Below are 18,395 nucleotides of genomic sequence, written 5' to 3'. Positions count from 1 at the left end.
AGGCAACAGTGAAAAGGCAAGATCCTGTACATATAAGACTTTACAAAAAAAGGTTCCGAAAGGGTTCTTCAGCTTTACCCATAGGAGAACCCTTTTGGTTCCAGGTAGAACTCTTTTGTTTCCAGGTAGAACCCTTTTGGGTTTCATATAGAACCCTCTGGGGAAAGGGTTCTACATGGAACCCAAAAGTAATTATTTAAAGGGTTCTGCTATGGGGACAGCCGCTGAACCCTTTTAGGTTCTAGATAGCATATTCTTTTCTAAGAGTACAATTAGTTATTGGATGAGAAGAATGTACAAGAACATGATAGTGAAAGATGTTGTTTTCTGAGTATAGGCTAATGATGAGAGAACTAGCAATAATACTAATGATATGCCTCTGGCTGAGCAATTTCGACCAGTAAATTATGTTTTACAAATGATGTGATGTCACTTTGTCCTCATAAAATCTCACCCATCAATATAAACCTCCCTTGCAAATCTCCTTCCAAATCTCCCTTGCAGTTATGTAGGAGTAAGATTGTATTTAATGTCAAATAAATGCTGCCAGTAAGCTACAATAGATTCAATTAATATGGCATTTTACAAATTATTCATTATAAAATATTGTTTTTCAATCGACCCCTGTCAAACAATACCAAGTCAATGCAACAATACATGCTTTGCATTGTGGACTATACTACATTCGTCTTACTGTTGTGTCTGTGAAGGTGTCTGTGAATATGTTTCAACTCCAGTTGTGTCAGTTGAATCTGTTTCAACTATAAGACTGCAATATATTCCGACTACATTGAAGTACTTCATGGTCACCCTGCATTACCATAAGACAATATATTTAATTCCTCCTACAGAGGTTTCATTGCAACCACAAAGCCTAAAGGCACGTACACAGACAGGTCAAGCACATCCCACTCTCTCCCGGATGATTAGCTGAGTTGACAGAGCATTGAGGAGCAGTTGGCTCACATACTAGAGATGATAATTTTGCAAAAATGTAACCAGCAGCTTCTCGTCTTGAAGCACTGCAGGGCTGAAGTCTTCTTAATGTGAGTGTTAAACTGTCTATCCTTTCACATAGTTTTAAACACTGATTCCTGGTGCTTCATAATGTTATTTAGACGGTTCTGCTGTCTGCCAGTTAGCTTGGATACATATAACTAGTACAGCCCATTGTGAAACTTTCTGACAAACATGATGGTACCAGTACTCTGTAAAATGGTAATGGTAGCTCTATAGACTTTGACAAATAATCTTACATTACAAACAGAGCTATTGAAGTAGATTGAGTTAAATGCAGTTTAAAGTAGATCAAGCTGGAGCATACATTATAGGATTGTTACTGGGATCATGTCATATTGCTATCATTATCGTTATATTTTGCTCTCGGTGTAATCTAAGCTCAAACATACTTGCAATATCCTGAGGACAATGGAGTGTCATAACAAATAATGACATTGTACTGTATGTGGTCATGATGACAGTGAAGTGTACCATAGGTCAAATGGGACATTTGTTCTCTAGAGGCAACCAGAGAACAACAGAGATCAAATGATATGTAGCTTTGCTGGTAAATACCCAGAAAGTATTTACTCTAAAATACTCTAACATATACTGTAACCCATTTGTCAATTTAAGGTACAATATGAATGACTAGCTTACCAGGATGTTGTCTAAATAAGGGAAAGTCTGATCATTAAAAGCACAAAATACCCCACTTAAATCTAATATGCAAATTGGAAAATCCCCCGTTGCAATGCATTACAGTATGGCACTTTCTGCGTGGTGTAAAATAACATCTGAAAAGCTTTTTAAGAGTCACAGCACAACATGTTGGGAAGCACTTGTCTAAAATCACGATCAAGTCCGAAATGTTCAGAATAAGTTATTTTATCCGAGATGAAAAGTTGGAAAATCTTACAGACGTTATTTGAATAAATGTTGAAAGCCCACCCTGTCCACGCACTCACCTCCTGTCATCATGATACATCAGTACTCGATGCATGCAGATGAGAATACTGCCTTTTAAAGTGTGTGTGTGTGTGTGTGTGTGGAACTCAAATGTATGCTGAGTAATTAGCTGCTAAGCAACAAAACATTACCCATGCAACCTTTTTTTACTGGAGTTGAGCATTGTATTACAGACACACGGAACGATTTCTCAATGCCAAAGGTCTCAGTAGCCTACCATCATTCTGTTTCACATTCAAATGAAAACTAACCGGCCATATACAACTTCCATGTACAACCCACTGACAAATTGGATATACTCTAGCAAACTAATCGAATATATTCTGAAAAAGAAACTGGATGCTTCAATGGCTGAGTGTGCTTGAGAGTAGCAGTAGATTTACCTTTATGGCGGAGGTGGCTATCTGTAGGTGGTGAAGTCTTCTTAAGGTGCTCTCGCGGTCTGTGAAATAAGAGGCAGCCAACTGATGCAGTACTTCCAGGGAGACCACCGAGCTGTTTCCCTGTCCCTCCGATTTCTTACTGAGCTTCTGCTTATCCAGGAAGATTGTCAACGATTCTTCTCCTGTAGAAAGAAATAATAGAAGAGAAAAGAAAAGAAGAGTAGAATTACTTTTTTCCCGGAGGGAACTTCAGTCAAATATACACACAGTCCTTAATACTAACGAACAACTAGAACAACTGGCTCACTCATAATGACAATACATTTGTAATACTCGTTGAGAGTAATGGGTGACATTATTCTCCACGAGAGGAATTAACGGAGGTATTCAGACAAAAGTTCATAGACTGCAGACAGATTATAACGGTCTGTCTCTGTCTTGTATGAAACCCCAGACTTTTCAAAGTAATACCAGACAGTGTGCTTAGCTCTCTTCTACCTTGAGGCTATGAGATACCATCAGTACCCAGCAGAAGAATGTGTGCATTGCTATTTGCGATCATCTCATTAGCATGCAGTGTATGGCCCATCCCTTTTAATTTGAGCCATTGATTACAAAAGCTCACTATGGCTTTGCCACTGCATTCATCTCTCTTGTCATTTAGACTCTGTAACTTCACTTCATCAATCCACCATTAAGTGACATCATAATTAGTGCCTACATCTCATCAGACATAATATTCTGGTTGATGTCACAGCAAATGTTTAGAGACCAGGACCATGACTGTTCAATCAATTATTTAGATGCTAGGCGGAGTAATGCATTCCACATCTCAAACTATAACTATTGAAATTTCCTTATGTATTCAGCAGTACCTCAATCATGGATTGTCAAATCAACACCAAGCAGATTGTGTCCATACTAACAGAGAATGACTGACAATATGTATTGAAGCTGGAATCCTTCATTTAAATAATAACAAAGCATTCTAACTGCCCCTGTTTCGCTAAAAAGCTAAGGGATGGGGCTGGAAAAATGTAACCACTCAAATTCATAGACAGAGCTATGGTCGCAGGAACATCCATAATATGAAAGGAATCGTTTTAACCCTGTTTTGAGGCTATTTGGCGTTTGTTTACATTTAGGTTGTTTACAAACATTGGAGTAAAACAAGCTTATATTTTGGGTTATGAATAACAGTTGAACTAAGCTCATTGGGCATTTATAAGTTATATTCTTCATTAACAATGGATATACCTCTTTATAAGTCCAAAAGTGGATGTATCAACTAAGGATTCTAGCTTTAACGTTAACTTATGTTGAATAGTAAAAACAAAGTTTCTATTGACAAATTACCGGTATGACACTGTCACCAGTGATACCATGAGCACAGTGTTCCAAATATGAGTAACCTTTGGCTTGTTTTGTGGCAGTCAACATGATCAATATCTAAGGAGATGACATTACACTGAAGCTATTTTGAGAACCAACTGCGATGCGCAACAACATCCCTTAGCCACATAGCCTAGAGCTAACTGCCACTGAGTAGGTGTATGTGGAGCTGCTCACCTCCTAGCGTAGCAGACGCCAAAAAGTGTGTCCCATATTTCTTGATCAAGTTCTCGTGGATCTGCTGCAGACTTGGCCTTCGACCCAGCAGCCTCAGGTTGCGTAGAAACTCCGGCGCCAGTGGCAAGGGGGCCTTAAAAACGTCCCTCTTCTCTGTAGCCAAACTGTTTACTTTCCAATGGCTGAATTCCCTGCAAGTGAACCAAATTTGGACATTTTGAAAAATCTGATTCATGGTGATTGGGTCATTTCATAGGTTGATACTTGCATACGTGAGAGAATTCAAATATCAGCAGAAAATATAGCTTGATGTCCATACATTTGCAATAAAAACTATTATTCAATTTGAATATGAATATATGTATGTATTCCTTCAGAACAAAAAATAACAAAACAGCGACAATAACATGCTATTGTTCCAAGCGGAAAAATAGAACTTGACATTCCACATCAACACTTCTTTTGCAGATTATTTGAAGTCAGCATTACAATAGTCACAACCAGCTGTTACATTAGTTGTGTATGATTATCATGGACATTAAATACATTTGCACTTACATGACAACATACACAACATGGAAATTGTTTGATCATGATTCAGTGAAAGAAAGTATAGAAAACATGTTTAGTCCAACCTAACACTACATAGGCATTATGCCACAGGAATAACATTGGTAGTACAATGTAAGTACAAGGTAATTAAACTGTAATTGCATACTGTTACACAATTTCAAAGACAAAGAACAACGTTACAGTCCAACTCTTTAGTCATATCCCAGTTTACTTATTTGTTTATGGTCTTGCCTACACCTAGCGACCTGTTTTTTCAATTATATGAGCAAAAAAATATTCAATTTTACTTGGAACAGCAAAACAGACAAAATGAAAAGGGCCTATTTATATAATGAATATGAATTCGGAGCTTAGAAATGATTGAATATTAGAGAATTAGACCTCTCACTAAAAGGCGTCAGTCATACAAAAGTTATACTTAAATCCAAACTGGTTCTCTAGCAGATAAGTAAGAATGTCTCACCCCATGTTGACGAATGGCCTTTTTCCCTTTATTCAGATTACATCCTCTCACTTTCCGTTATTTGAAAATTAACTAATCTCCAAAATATCGCTATTTTTAAAATAAGCCGTAGAAAGTTGCTTGCAATTTCAATTTAATCCACCAGAAAAAACACAACAAAGAATACAACAAATATTGTGGTTAAACTCAAATGGAAGAGGGAAAAAGTAAGGAACTTGACTGTCGGCCGTGCATTAAAGATCCAATTTTGGTTAAAGAAAAGTGTAATAAATAAAAAAGCATACCAGTTTAAATTAAGGACCAACAAATTAATAGCTGTGCCATATAGATTGCAAAATAGTTGGGAAGAGGTTGTCAATGTACCGATTCCATGGCACATGGTTTATGAACTGATACGCAAAACAACGCCGGATGCAAAACTTAGAATTGTTCAATTTAAATGATTATTCAAAATTCTTGCAACCAATAGAATGTTATATATATGGGGATACAACCATCCCAGCTCTGCAGATTTTGCTGATAAGAGACAGAATCATTAGATAATTTGTTTTGGTACTGTCCATATGTAGTTTGTTTTTGGTCACAGGTCCAGGAATGGCTGAAGAATTGCAACATTTACCTCTGCAGATAGCCCTACTGGGTGATTTGAAAAATCATAGTCAATCAATCAATAATACAATAATACTCTTAGCAAAAAAAATGTATCTTTAATTTACAATCTGTACAAACTATGAGAATAGAAAGGTTCAGAACTTTTGTGAAACATCACAGCACAGTTGAAAAAGATATGGCAAATAGAAATCCAAAATGGATGGTGTTGAGAGATAGATGGGAGGGGTTGAGTGGAGATGAAGGGTGGCATTAATAACAAGATAACTATTATAAAATATACTGTGTCCGTAAAATGTTTATACTATAGGTTCAGAACTTTTGTGAAACAGCGCAGTTAATAATATATGGCAAATAGAAATCAAACTGGATGGTCTTCAGAAATAGATGGGAGGGGTTGAGGGTAGCAGAAAAATAGGAGTAAAAACAAACAAAAGATAGCTATTGTAAAATAGATTGTGTCTGTAAAATGTATATAGTATGTATTAGTTGGAAGTGGAAACTTAAGTGTTGTTGTTCATTAGTTTACTCCAATTAGGGGAGTGGTGGTAGGGTTAGGGGAAAATAATAAAGGAAAATATATTTTAAAAAGATATATATATATATATATATATATATATGTATTTTATATGTATGTGTGTTTGTATGTACAGTTGAAGTCTGAAGTGTACATACACCTTAGCCAACTACATTTAAACTCAGTTTTTCACAATTCCTGACATTTAATCCTAGTAAAAATGCCCTGTCTTAGGTCAGTTATGATCACCACTTTATTTTAAGAATGTGAAATGTCAGAATAATAGTAGAGAGAATGATTTATTTCAGATTTTATTTCTTTCAACACATTCCCAGTTGGTCAGAAGTTTACATACAGCCAATTAGTATTTGGTAGCATTGCCTTTAAATTGTTTAACTTGGGTCAAATGTTTCGGGTAGCCTTCCACAAGCTTCCCACAATAAGTTGGGTGAATTTTGGCTCATTCCTCCTGACAGAGCTGGTGTAACTGAGTAAGGTTTGTAGGCCTCCTTGCTTGCACACGCTTTTTGAGTTCTGCCCACACATTTTCAATAGGATTGAAGTCAGGGCTTTGGGATGGCCACTCCAATACCTTGACTTTGTTGTCCTTAAATTTTGCCACAACTTCGGAAGTATGCTTGGGGTCATTGTCCATTTGGAAGACCCATTTGCGAACAAACTTTAACTTCCGGTCTTGAGATATTGCTTCAATGGATAAAGATACTTTTGTACCTGTTTCCTCCAGTATCTTCACACGGTTCTTTGCTGTTGTTCTGGGATTGATTTGCACTTTTTGCACCAAAGTACATTCATCTTTAGGAGACAGAACCCGTCTCCTTCCTGAGCGGTTTGACGGCTTCATGGTCCCATGGTGTTTATACTTGTGTACTATTGTTTGTACAGATGAGCGTGGTACCTTCAGGTGATTGGAAATTGCTCCCAAGGATGAACCAGACTTGTGGAGGTCAACAATTTTTTTTCTGAGGTCTTGGCTGATTTCTTTTGATTTTCCCATGATGTCAAGCAAAGAGGCACTGAGTTTAAAGGTAGGCCTTGAAATACATCCACAGGTACACCTCCAATTGACTCAAATTATGTCAATTAGCCTATCAGAAGCTTCTAAAGCCATGACATATTTTTCTGGAATTTTCTAAGCTGATTAAAGGCATAGTCAACTTAGTGTAACTTCTGACCACTGGAATTGTGATACAGTGAATTATAAGTGAAACAATCTGTCTGTAAACAATTGTTGGAAAAATTACTTGTGTCATGCACAAAGTAGATGTCCTAACCGACTTGCCAAAACTATAGTTTGTTAACAAGAAATGTGTGGAGTGGTTGAAAAACGAGTTTTAATGACTCCAACCTAAGTGTATGTAAACTTCTGACTTCATCTGTATGTGTATATATGTACAGTGCATTCAGAAAGTATTCAGACCACTTGACGTTTTCCACATTTTGTTACGTTACAGCCTTATTCTAAAATGTCCTTATTTACATAAGTATTCAGACCCTTTGCAATGAGACTCAAAATTAAGCTCAGGTGCATCCTGTTTCCATTGATCATCCTTGAGATGTTTCTACAACTTGATTGTAGTCCACCTGTGGTAAATTCAATTCATTGGACATGATTTGGTCCCACAGTTGAAAGTGGATGTCTGAGCAAAAACCAAGCCATGAGGTTGAAGGAATTGTCCATAGAGCTCCGAGACAGGATTGTGTCGAGGCACAGATCTGGGGAAGGGTACCCAAATACGTCTGCAGTATTGAAAGTCCCCAAGAACACAATGGCCTCCATCATTCTTAAATGGAAGAAGTTTGGAACCAGCAAGACTTTTCCTAGAGCTGGCCGCCCGGCCACACTGAGAAATCGAGGGAGAAGGGCCTTGGTCAGGGATGTGACCAAAAACCCAATGGTCACTCTGACAGAGCTCCAGAGTTCCTCTGTGGAGACGGGAAAATGTGCCAGAAGTACAACCATCTCTGCAGCACTCCACCAATCAGGCCTTTATGGTAGAGTGGCCAGACGGAAGCCACTCCTCAGTAAAAGGCACATGACAGCCCGCTTGGAGTTTGCCTAAAGGCACCTAAAGACTTTTAGACCATGAGAAACATGATTCTCTGGTCTGATGAAACCAATATTTAATTATTTGGCCTGAATGCCAAGCGTCAAGTCTGGAGGAAACCTGGCATCATCAGCATCATGCTGTGGGGATGTTTTTCAGAGGCAGGGACTGGGAGACTAGTCAGGATTGAGGGAAAGATGAACAGAGAAAAGTACAGAGAGATCCTTGTTGAAAACCTGCTACAGAGCGCTGAGGACCTCAGACTGGGGTTAAGGTTCACTTTCCAACAGGACAACGACCCTAAGCGCACAGCCAAGACAACACAGGAGTGGCTTTGGGACAATCTCTGAATGTCCTTGAGTGGCCCAGCCAGAGCCCGGACGAACATCTCTGGAGAGACGTGAGACGCTGTGCAGCGATGCTCCCCATCCAACCTGACAGAGCTTGAGAGGATCTGCAGAGAAGAATGGGAGAAACTCCCCAAATACAGGTGTGCCAAACTTGTAGCGTCATACCCAAGAAGACTCAAGGCTGTAATTGCTGCCAAAGGTGCTTCAACAAAGTACTGAGTAAAGAGTCTGAATACTTACGTACAGTAAATGTGATATTTCTGTTTTTAATTTTTAATACATTTGAAAACATTAAAAAAAAATGTTTTGCTTTGTCATTATGGGGTATTGTATGTAGATTGATGAGGGGGAAAAACTATTTAATCCATTTTAGAATAAGGCTGTAACATAACAACATGTAAAAGAAGTCAATGGGTCTGAATACTTTCTGAATGCACTGAGTGCACTGAATACTTTCTGAATGCACTAATTTCTGTAATAATGTTGAGTAGTGTACAGAAACATGAAGAAGACACCAGTCTTTGGAAGAATTTTAAGGGCTACGAAGTATTAGCAAACCAGTGTTGATGCGGATAATCCAAATATCAAAAGTAAACCTAAAATCTTACATCACATTATCTTTGCCTATAATGTGTAAAGACCATCAGATGCTGTCTATTAGCTTTGGATGATGTTGTCTTGACTGAAACATTATTGACGACAGAGGTTGTGAATGGAGCATTACTTTTCTTTCATGATGATTTCTAAAAGTTAAATGTAAAAGCGTTGGCTGACCATTCCAGTGCTGTTAATGATGATAGATGCTCTAAATTACAGGGCTTTAGCACAAGATGATTGCACCTGCAGCCCTGCAGGCTTGCAGGGAATTGTTTAAGCTAAATCTCTCTACCTTAGTGAATACTCCATTCCCTACTTGATAAGAGCAGAGCACCTGGATTTTAACACTGTTGTAGCCCTTTCCTGCCGTCAAATGACCACATTGCTCTCTAGTGGCCTCATGGGTGGAATGATATTAATATTTTTCATGATTTCATAATTAATAAAAACATTTTTTTTTTTAAATAGTCCCAAAATCTGGTGTTTCTATGTGAAATGGTTTTGTTATATTTCAGTCTTCTGTGATGTATATAGAGTGTACATTTGGGATGCAAACTCAAAATGGAATACATTTCAACTCTATATCTGACATGGTACAGGTGTCTTCTTTTTTTAAAGCCAGTAAGCATGTGCATGAGGTGTATACTTTTGGTTTAAAGTAGATTTGTTTAAGACTACCAATAAACACTGTGTGACCCTGATTCAGCCCACTGCAGTAAAATGTTAACATTCCACTACCTTCCTCTATGAGTCAGAGCTTTGACACAAGCAGAACTTTCCCAAGGCTTCTACTTCTACAGTACATGATCAGGAAACGTGTTACCGTATAATTAGAATGATTAATTCTATTTCTATGAGTGTTACCCCTAAGTTAGTTTCAGTTACAACATGGAAGGTAATGTTTAATGAGTTCATTACATTGTCTATATCTACAGTGACCTCCAAAAGTATTGGGACAGTGATACATTTTTTGTTGTTTTGGCTCCGTACTCATTTCTATTGGGCACAAAATAATCTAAAACACAACCAAAACAAACAGCAAATGCACCCAACAAGTTTGTAGAGTCACCAGCTTGATGTAATCATTGCGTGCTAGGAATTTGGGACCAAATACTAAACTTTGGACTACTTTAATATACGTACGTGAATTTGTCCCAATACTTTTGATCCCCGAAAATGGGGGGACTATGTACAAAAAGTAGTTTTTTACTTTTGGAGCTCACTGTATATTTATCAGCTCTTGCAGATGAGGCTGTATTCCACAGCTGCGTTGATATAGATGTTTTTCTTCATAAAGCATGGTTGCATGAAGCAGCCTAAAGCCATGCAAAATATCACCTACTGTACAGTAGGTATGGGTTTAACCTGGATCACAACAGCTGCTTGCCGAATATATTAGCCACACACTGGCAAATCAAGGTGTTGAATGCCTCTCTTTCCATGTTAGATTTCTGTGAGCTATTTTGAGAGGCAAGAGGGGAATGGTTGATCTGCCCCATTTCCTCTGGAAGCTGAAAACTGGGTTTCCAGCTTATTAATATTTGGCCCTCATCAACTGAGGAGGCGTTCTATCATTTCAATGTGTTTTTGTGAAGTATTGTAGCAATTTCTTGGAAGACTTTTCAAGTACACTTTTGATATTGATTCTCACAATTTTTCAGGGCCAGACAGGGCTGGTCTGGTCTGGACAAAAGTACTATGGTGTTGCAACTTGCAGAAGCCTCTTTGATGCAGAGATACAAAGACTTTCTCAAAATACATTACTGAAATAGCACAGGTTTAGACAATAGGAGTGGCTAAAAACATATATTTTCCCAAGTTGAATAGCACATTCTGATTCTCAATTAGAATTCAAATTAATCCTGTTAATTGTACATGGGGAGTCACAGAATTCAACAGAGTAATTAGATTCCTCAACTGTGTTGCCGGAGGCAATCGAATAAAAAGCTGGAAAATGAAAAACAGCAAATACATTTGTCCCTCAGACAATGTATTCATATCATGGACACACTTCAGATTTAGAAACAGTTTTAGCCACACTTGATATACAATTCCATCAAAAACATTATGGAAAATGGCTGATAAGAAAATAGGAAATTTTATCAATTGTCCCTCCTGTCTGACCTGATGTGAGACAGGCAGTTTGTCACATGAATTTCTAGTTAATGTTTTTATATTCACCCTGAAACCAACAGTCCCTTTACTGAACCTGAATTGAACAACTGATGTCTGGTTTTTGAAAGAATCCCTTTGAAAATAAGTTTAGCTACTCTTTGTACTGAAGGGCTGTATTGTATTTTGAAAGCCTTACACATTCATTTTAAAGAAAGATTACAAAAAACAGTAACATTAAGCCAATACGAAATAACAAAATCACACTTTCAGCAAAAACTGAAACAGCACAACACAATGCCAAAATAGAAATACTAGTCAGCAAAACTCATATGCTTGAAGGCAAAACATAAATTCAATACATAATGTGAAATTTGATTTTGGTTAGTGTAGAGTGTTGGAAATTACATCAAGTCATCTACACAATGCCGGAGTGCCTCAGAACCCGACACCAATCTCTCACAAATCACATTTCAGTTCCTGAAAAATCTATAGTTGCCAGACATTTCAGTCATTAATCATCTTTCCTTTATTTAGAAAATGCTCTTCTTTATCAGAAATGTTTCAGATTTCTCTACCAGCATTATTCCTCCTGACGTAATCATTTGTGACAATGTCTCATTTCTTATTTTATTGTCTTGACAGCTCTTGTTGCCTCCAGAATGAGCTGTTACCAGTTACAAAAGCCATAGGGGCCTGGATGGGCTTAGTATGGTCCCTATAGGCTGTCAGTTCTGCCACCTCTCATGGCACCAAAAGCACAATGAGCCAACAGTAATGTTTCTTAAGGGAACGCATCTATCATCCCAAAACACCTCCTGGGAGAGTATTTTCCTGTCTGGATATTATAAACATCCTTCCCTTTCTTTCCTATTTCCTACCAAATGAAGGCCAATGAAAGAACAGTACCCAAGCTGCAAAAAGGGCTGCTTCTCTATCTTGTTTTAAAGTGGTTCATTATGTATGGACCACATGAAATACAATTGTATTTATTCATCAGACCATTATTTCAAAGGGATATCTATTGAGTTGCAAACCTCGTCTGTGAGAGAAACCTTCCAAGACACCAGCAGCAGCAGAAGCTCTTTGTTTGACAATCACCATAGCTAGATTCTGCAGGGAATTTAAGCATCCTTCCCCCTGTGACCCTCACATTCAATTTATTCATTGGCATGGGGGCTCCTCGAAACTCAAATCACATATATCTTTACACATTTCACAGGCATAGTAAATACATGCTATGTATACTGAACAAAAATATAAATGCAACGTGCAACAATTTCAAAGATTTTACTGTGTTACGTTTCATATAAGGAAATCAGTCAATTGAAATAAATTCATTAGGCCCTAATCTATAGATTCCACATGACTGGGAATACAGATATGCATCTGTTGGTTACAGATACCTTAAAAAAAAGGTAGGGACGTAGATCAGAAAACCAGTATCTGTTATGACCACCATTTACCTCATGCAGCGCGACACATCTCCTTCTCATAGAGTTGATCAGGCTGTTGATTGGGACCTGTGGGGTGTTGTTCTATTCCTCTTCAATGGCTGTGCGAAGTGGCTGGATATTGGCGGGAACTGGGGCGCGCTGTCATACACGTCGATCCAGAGCATCCCAAACATGCTCAATGCGTGATATGTCTGGTGACTATGCAGGCCATGGAAGAACTGGGCCATTTTCAGGTTTCAGGAATTGTGTACAGATCCTTGCGACATGGGGCTGTGCATTCTCATGCTGAAAGATGAGGTGATGGAGGTGGATGAATGGCACGATAATGGACCTCAGGATCTCGTCATGGTATCTCTCAAATTGCCATCGATAAAATGCAGTTGTGTTTGTTGTCTGTAGCTTATGCCTGCCCATACCAAAACCCCACCGCCACCATGGGGCACTCCCATACACGTGGTCTGCGGTTGTGAGGCCAGTTGGACGTACTGTCAAATTCTCTAAAACGACGTTGAAGGCAGCTAATGGTAGAGAAATGAACAAGCATTTCGCTACACTCGCAATAACCTAAGCTAACCATGTATATGTGACCAATAAAATTTGATTTGAACATTCAATTCCCTGGCAACAGCTCTGGTGGACATTCCTGCAGTCAGCATGCCAATGACACGCTCCCTCAAAACTTGAGACATCTGTGACATTGTGTTGTGTGACAAAACTACACATTTTAGAGTGCCTTTTATTGTCCCCAGCACAAAGTGTACCTGTGTAATGATCATGTTGTTTAATTAGCTTATTGATATGCCACACCAGGTGGATGGATTATGTTGGAAAAGGAGAAATGCTCACTAACACGGATGTAAACAGAAATAAGCTTTTTGTGTGTATCTTTTATTTTAGCTCATGAAACACGAGACCAACACTTTACATGTTGCGTTTATATTTTTGTTCAGTGTAGTTACCATGTCAATGGCACTTACAGAATCTCCATGCACAACACTTGAACTTGGCAAACATGAAAGATTAAACAATGTTAGGCTTGCCTTTCAAATAGGACAAAGTCCCTTCACTCCAGAAAGTAACAGCAAGGATGACTGAGTTTGCCTTGGCAGAAAAATTTCAGTGAACCACCCGTAGAGCAGCTGTGACCAGGCAGAGAGGGGGAATAAAATCAGCCTTCCTCTATATAACCCAGTTGGTGTTCCCTATTCGTAATGGGCAGATTTACACACTTACTTTCCCTCTGGGTGTCCTTTAATGAGATCAGTTAACATATAAAAAGGCCTTGGCAGCACAAATGGCTTGTGGGGGAAACCTAATTTATGTCCATCGATGACTGAGGTGTTGGTCGGACAACAGTGCGCTCTAACACACACAAACACAACACACACACACTGCTAGACAACCTTTCAAACAGTACTGGCTGTGCTCTCTGCCTGATTCCATCACAGATCTGCAGGCATTTTTCTGCATTTCAGTTCCTTGTCCTAGTCATTTCTAGCACTGTCCCAGAGCATGAAAGAGAAGCGTGATCCATCCAACTTCTGTCAGAAAACTACACCTATCACGGCTAGCTATACTCAGAACATCTGCAATGAAAGCTATCATTTCAAGTTGTATGAGAAGAAAACTGTGACAGATTTCTGAATAAATTGGTTTCTAAAGAGACAAATATCTCTTTCTTACAGTAAAGAAATGCACCTACACCCCTTCAAGATTCCCACACTCAAGTAGCATTAACATCACAGCAGAAAATATGTTTCCAGTAATCTGGAGCTATAATTTGACTCAGGTGAGTGTAGCACCATGGAGAGCATGCAGCAACAACAAAATAAAATATAATGGAGGCTGTGTGATGGAGGAAAGTAAAATGCATGAATAAAATGCATGGAAGGGTCAGAGTAAAATATTGTAACGACCCTGGGTTTATAAGCGCGGATATCGACTCTGCCGTACGAGCATGCTTTTAGGGCACAGTCTATAGCGCGCTGGACTTCGGGCTAGAAGGTCGAGGTTTCGAGGCCTGCTCCCTGCCTCTGTTTCATTACAATATATATTCTAAGCTGAGGAAATTAAAATGTAAATTGAAGGCTTATCAGAAAGAGTACATCACATTTGGTATTACATTTAGAATAAAGTTAATGTATTGAAAATAAATGTTGAAAAATAATTTGATGGGATGGAAGGGTCATAATGGCTCTTGATTGGTACAGTACAGCAACATTCAAACAGGCGCACTTTGCCTCTAGATTCTCACCTGTAGATCTTATAGCGTGTGGAGAAGCCTTGCTGGAAGCGTTCTTTGAACTCTGTGTATTCCGGACAACGGTGGAAAGGTCCCTTCTCAGACAGCAGCCAATCCAATTGGTCGCCACTCTGGTGTCCGGTGCTGGCAGCAGTGAGCGAGGGGTTGTTACTCTGCTGCCCCTCAGCCAGGGCCAGAACCCAGCCGAGGTGGCCCAGCACTGTCCACTGCCATACGAGCATCAACAGCAACCATCTAACAGCTGTGGCTCTCGGCCAACGCATCACCATCTTCCTGTTGGGCACCTGGGACCAGCATTCTTCAACTAATCCCTCCTGACCTATGTTGGAAAAGAGAGAGAACATGTTTTAGGGCTCAATTCAGAGGACAACTTGAAATAATAGAAAAACACAGACACTACGCTTGTATCACTTGCATAGATTTAGCTTATGTATCCGCCTCACAGCCTTCGCTTCCCTTAGGGATCAATTCAATTAAACACACATGCAGTAACTTTCTTTTCCATAGACAAAAACGTAATAGTACAACTGGCTAGACTTTCAATCTTAACCTGTACTAACAACACTGTAAGAGCCTTTCTCTGGCTAGCGTTGGGAAGCTATACACCAAGGAATTAAAAGAAAATACAGATTTTAGATCTCAATTCAATAAAACACACTGTGTTATTTTTTGCAGAAGCGCTCTTTACCATGGTCAAAATCCTACTGCTAGGTTCAATCCGCTCATAGGTAGATGCTTTTAGTTGTGCTTTCAAGTTTGTGTGGGCGGACAATATCACATGAAAACATAATTGTTAGGTATGAATAAGGACCTTGCTCTTGAAAAGAGGACCTAGCTTTACACCAAGTATAGATCTACTGTTGGTCTAAGTTGCCGTTGTTGGATTGTTTAGGCTGACAAAAGTGAGGACACACTCAATTATCCAAAGCTGTTATGACAAAATAAGAATTGCAATCATGTCTGAAGCGTCCTTAAAAAAAGAGGGTGGTACGTTTTTGTTATTTATTAATAAGTTACTGTAGTGTTAAATCTGCAGTGCACAATCAAACATTTAGGCCCAAGAATAGAACAAGCTAGAACAAACTGTACAAGTGATATGGGACCAATTTTAATAAATAACACAATGCAAATTAATTTGAGAGAGCAAAATGCATGTTTAGACAATAAATAACCTTTCTTTAATTTACACTTGTAAAGGGAAAGGGGGATACCTAATCAGTTGTATAACTGAATGCCTTCAACTGAAATGTGTCTTCTGCATTTAACCCAACCCCTCTGAATCAGAGAGTACCATGGGATTATGTTATGTTTTAATAGGCAATTATTTAGGTAATTTATAGGCAACTAACTTGGAGAAAGTATGCAGGATCAAGCTTTGAAAAAGGGAACCTCATCAACTCCACTTTAGACAGTATAAAAGGTAACACTTTACAAAAAGTTGCTCTTATTCCTGTGTGGTAACGTTAGAATTCCTTGAGTCACAGTATTCTATTAACAATGTTAATTTAGTAATGACTTTGTAGAGTAATTACATATAGTAAGCATAATGTGCATCCTTCAATACTGCTCAGGAGTAATTGTTGATTTATTGTATCTCACATATACATAAGCCTCCTAGTTCATGTTGTTCATTACATAGAACACAAACCACCATTATTCTGTGAACACCTCACATCTTACAAGTCGCTCACTCTTGTTTTGCAATGTGAAAGATAAATCTGTCTGTATAATTGTAAAATGTGATGTATTGTGATCCTGTCTTGAAGCGCCTGGCATTCCAAATGATCTGAATTCCATACATTATTTCAAAGGCTATGATGATACAAAATATACATTACGTAGAGAATTAATCACTATACATAAGCCTTATTTCACCTTTGTGCATCACAGTAGTTAATAATTCAAATACCTATCATCTGCCTGCCCACTCATCAAGATAGGGCCTGTATAAAACAGTATCTCTCTCATTGCACACGGCACACTCCACTGGGGAATAAACCCTTTTGTGTCCCAAATGGTAGCATAATTTCTATTAGGTGCACTTTTGACCAGGGCTCTATAGGGCTATGGTCGAAAGTAGTGCACTATATAGGGAATAGGGTGCCATTTGGGAGAGATCCAGTAAAGAGGAGAAGCTGTGTGGCAGCTGCTGCTGCTTTCACATTTCCTTTCATTCTGTATAATCCCCCCTCCCTCCATCCCTCCCTGTATCCCATACAGCCAAGACTCTATTATAACTTTCCTTTTCACAGTTGGGCTTTGCAGTTGTAAACAGGAGATGAGATTTTAATGCTATTTCATCATGCTGAATCCAAGTGTAAATTCTACTTTGGCATAAATAAAATATGACTTGCGGTGTAGTTTTTCTCACACGATGAAAGTCTTTCCTATATGATGGTTGTCATCTCATGAAGCTAGAGGGGAAAACGAGCCACAGCTGATTCATAAACAGTATAGTGCTGACTTTCCAATCTTGCTTGAAATTTGCCTTTCAAATGAGTCTATGTTCTAAAAGCAACACCTCTTACTGAGATCTCCATCCCAGGGCTTATTGCTCCTCTCTTGAGGTTCTTCCTAATTATAAAATGCATAGAACATCCTAGAAATGCCAGTGAGACAATGGAGGAAAAACTGAATTTAGCCTTGACATTTAATGTTCATCTTGCATAATTCAGGTACCTTCCTATTTACCCTTTCTACCCACGAGGAAAACCAAGGAGAAGACACACGTCTTGAATTCAGTATGGAGGTACGAGGGCGGTTGGAATAGAAAACCATTTTACCGCCTCTCACTTAGAAATAACATTTCAGACAAGTATGGTCTGGGGAACTGGGCACCTTTTGTGCCATTCACATTTGTAGCATTCACCAAGTTTTGCAGGTGGTTAATGTTCACAGTGGCCAACACCCCTAAATACCACACGCGCACACTCTCACCCACGCGTGCGCACACACTCAGACACACACACCTGCACATCGTCAATGACCATACATTAGGAGAAAGCCTAAAAATGGTGTGTTTCTTCCCTGCTTTATACTAGATATCATAAGGCACAGTATCAGGCAGGTCAGTGGCTTAATGAGCACATAGTATAATGCTATACCTGTAAGATCTACCCAGTAATGTGTGCATGGCAATGAGTGCAGCTGTGAGTCCTTATTGGGTCTGACTTAATAAGGTTTTGTTTGTGAGTGTAGGCAGACACCTGCCTCATGCCAGGCCCAGTAGAGCAGGTGTAGTCCCATTACCAGAAGGCCAGATGTCCTCTTGAACTCAGGTACTCATACTCAGTGTTTTAACTACTCAGCAACCCCGCCAGCTGTCCCACAATATTTCTGTATCGCTGCATGCTGAGGGTGGATTGCTTTATGCAACAAAGTGAATGTATAGTACCAGGTTGGTGGGTTTGTACTATGACACTATTATGAAAACTGTCAGCCAAGGCAGAACTTTCCATCAGTTCCAGC

General features: G+C 39.0%; 1 protein-coding gene across 1 annotated transcript in view; it reads right to left on the bottom strand.

Annotated features, from left to right (window-relative positions):
- Positions 1-18,395, bottom strand: part of brinp2 (bone morphogenetic protein/retinoic acid inducible neural-specific 2) — a 123,662-nt gene that overhangs the window by 56,281 nt on the left and 48,986 nt on the right. The window contains exons 2-4 of the mRNA XM_029725720.1: positions 14,919-15,246; positions 3,921-4,111; positions 2,352-2,533 (exon numbers count right to left, since the gene is read on the bottom strand). Of these exons, the coding sequence (XP_029581580.1) occupies positions 2,352-2,533; positions 3,921-4,111; positions 14,919-15,196 (651 nt within the window). The 5' untranslated portion in view covers positions 15,197-15,246. The remainder of the gene's footprint in view (positions 1-2,351; positions 2,534-3,920; positions 4,112-14,918; positions 15,247-18,395) is intronic.

This window comes from Salmo trutta, chromosome 31, assembly GCF_901001165.1.
Source record: "Salmo trutta chromosome 31, fSalTru1.1, whole genome shotgun sequence".
Classification (NCBI taxonomy): domain Eukaryota; kingdom Metazoa; phylum Chordata; class Actinopteri; order Salmoniformes; family Salmonidae; genus Salmo; species Salmo trutta.
Note: the sequence above shows the minus strand (reverse complement) of the source record. Positions and strands in the feature narration are given on the sequence as shown.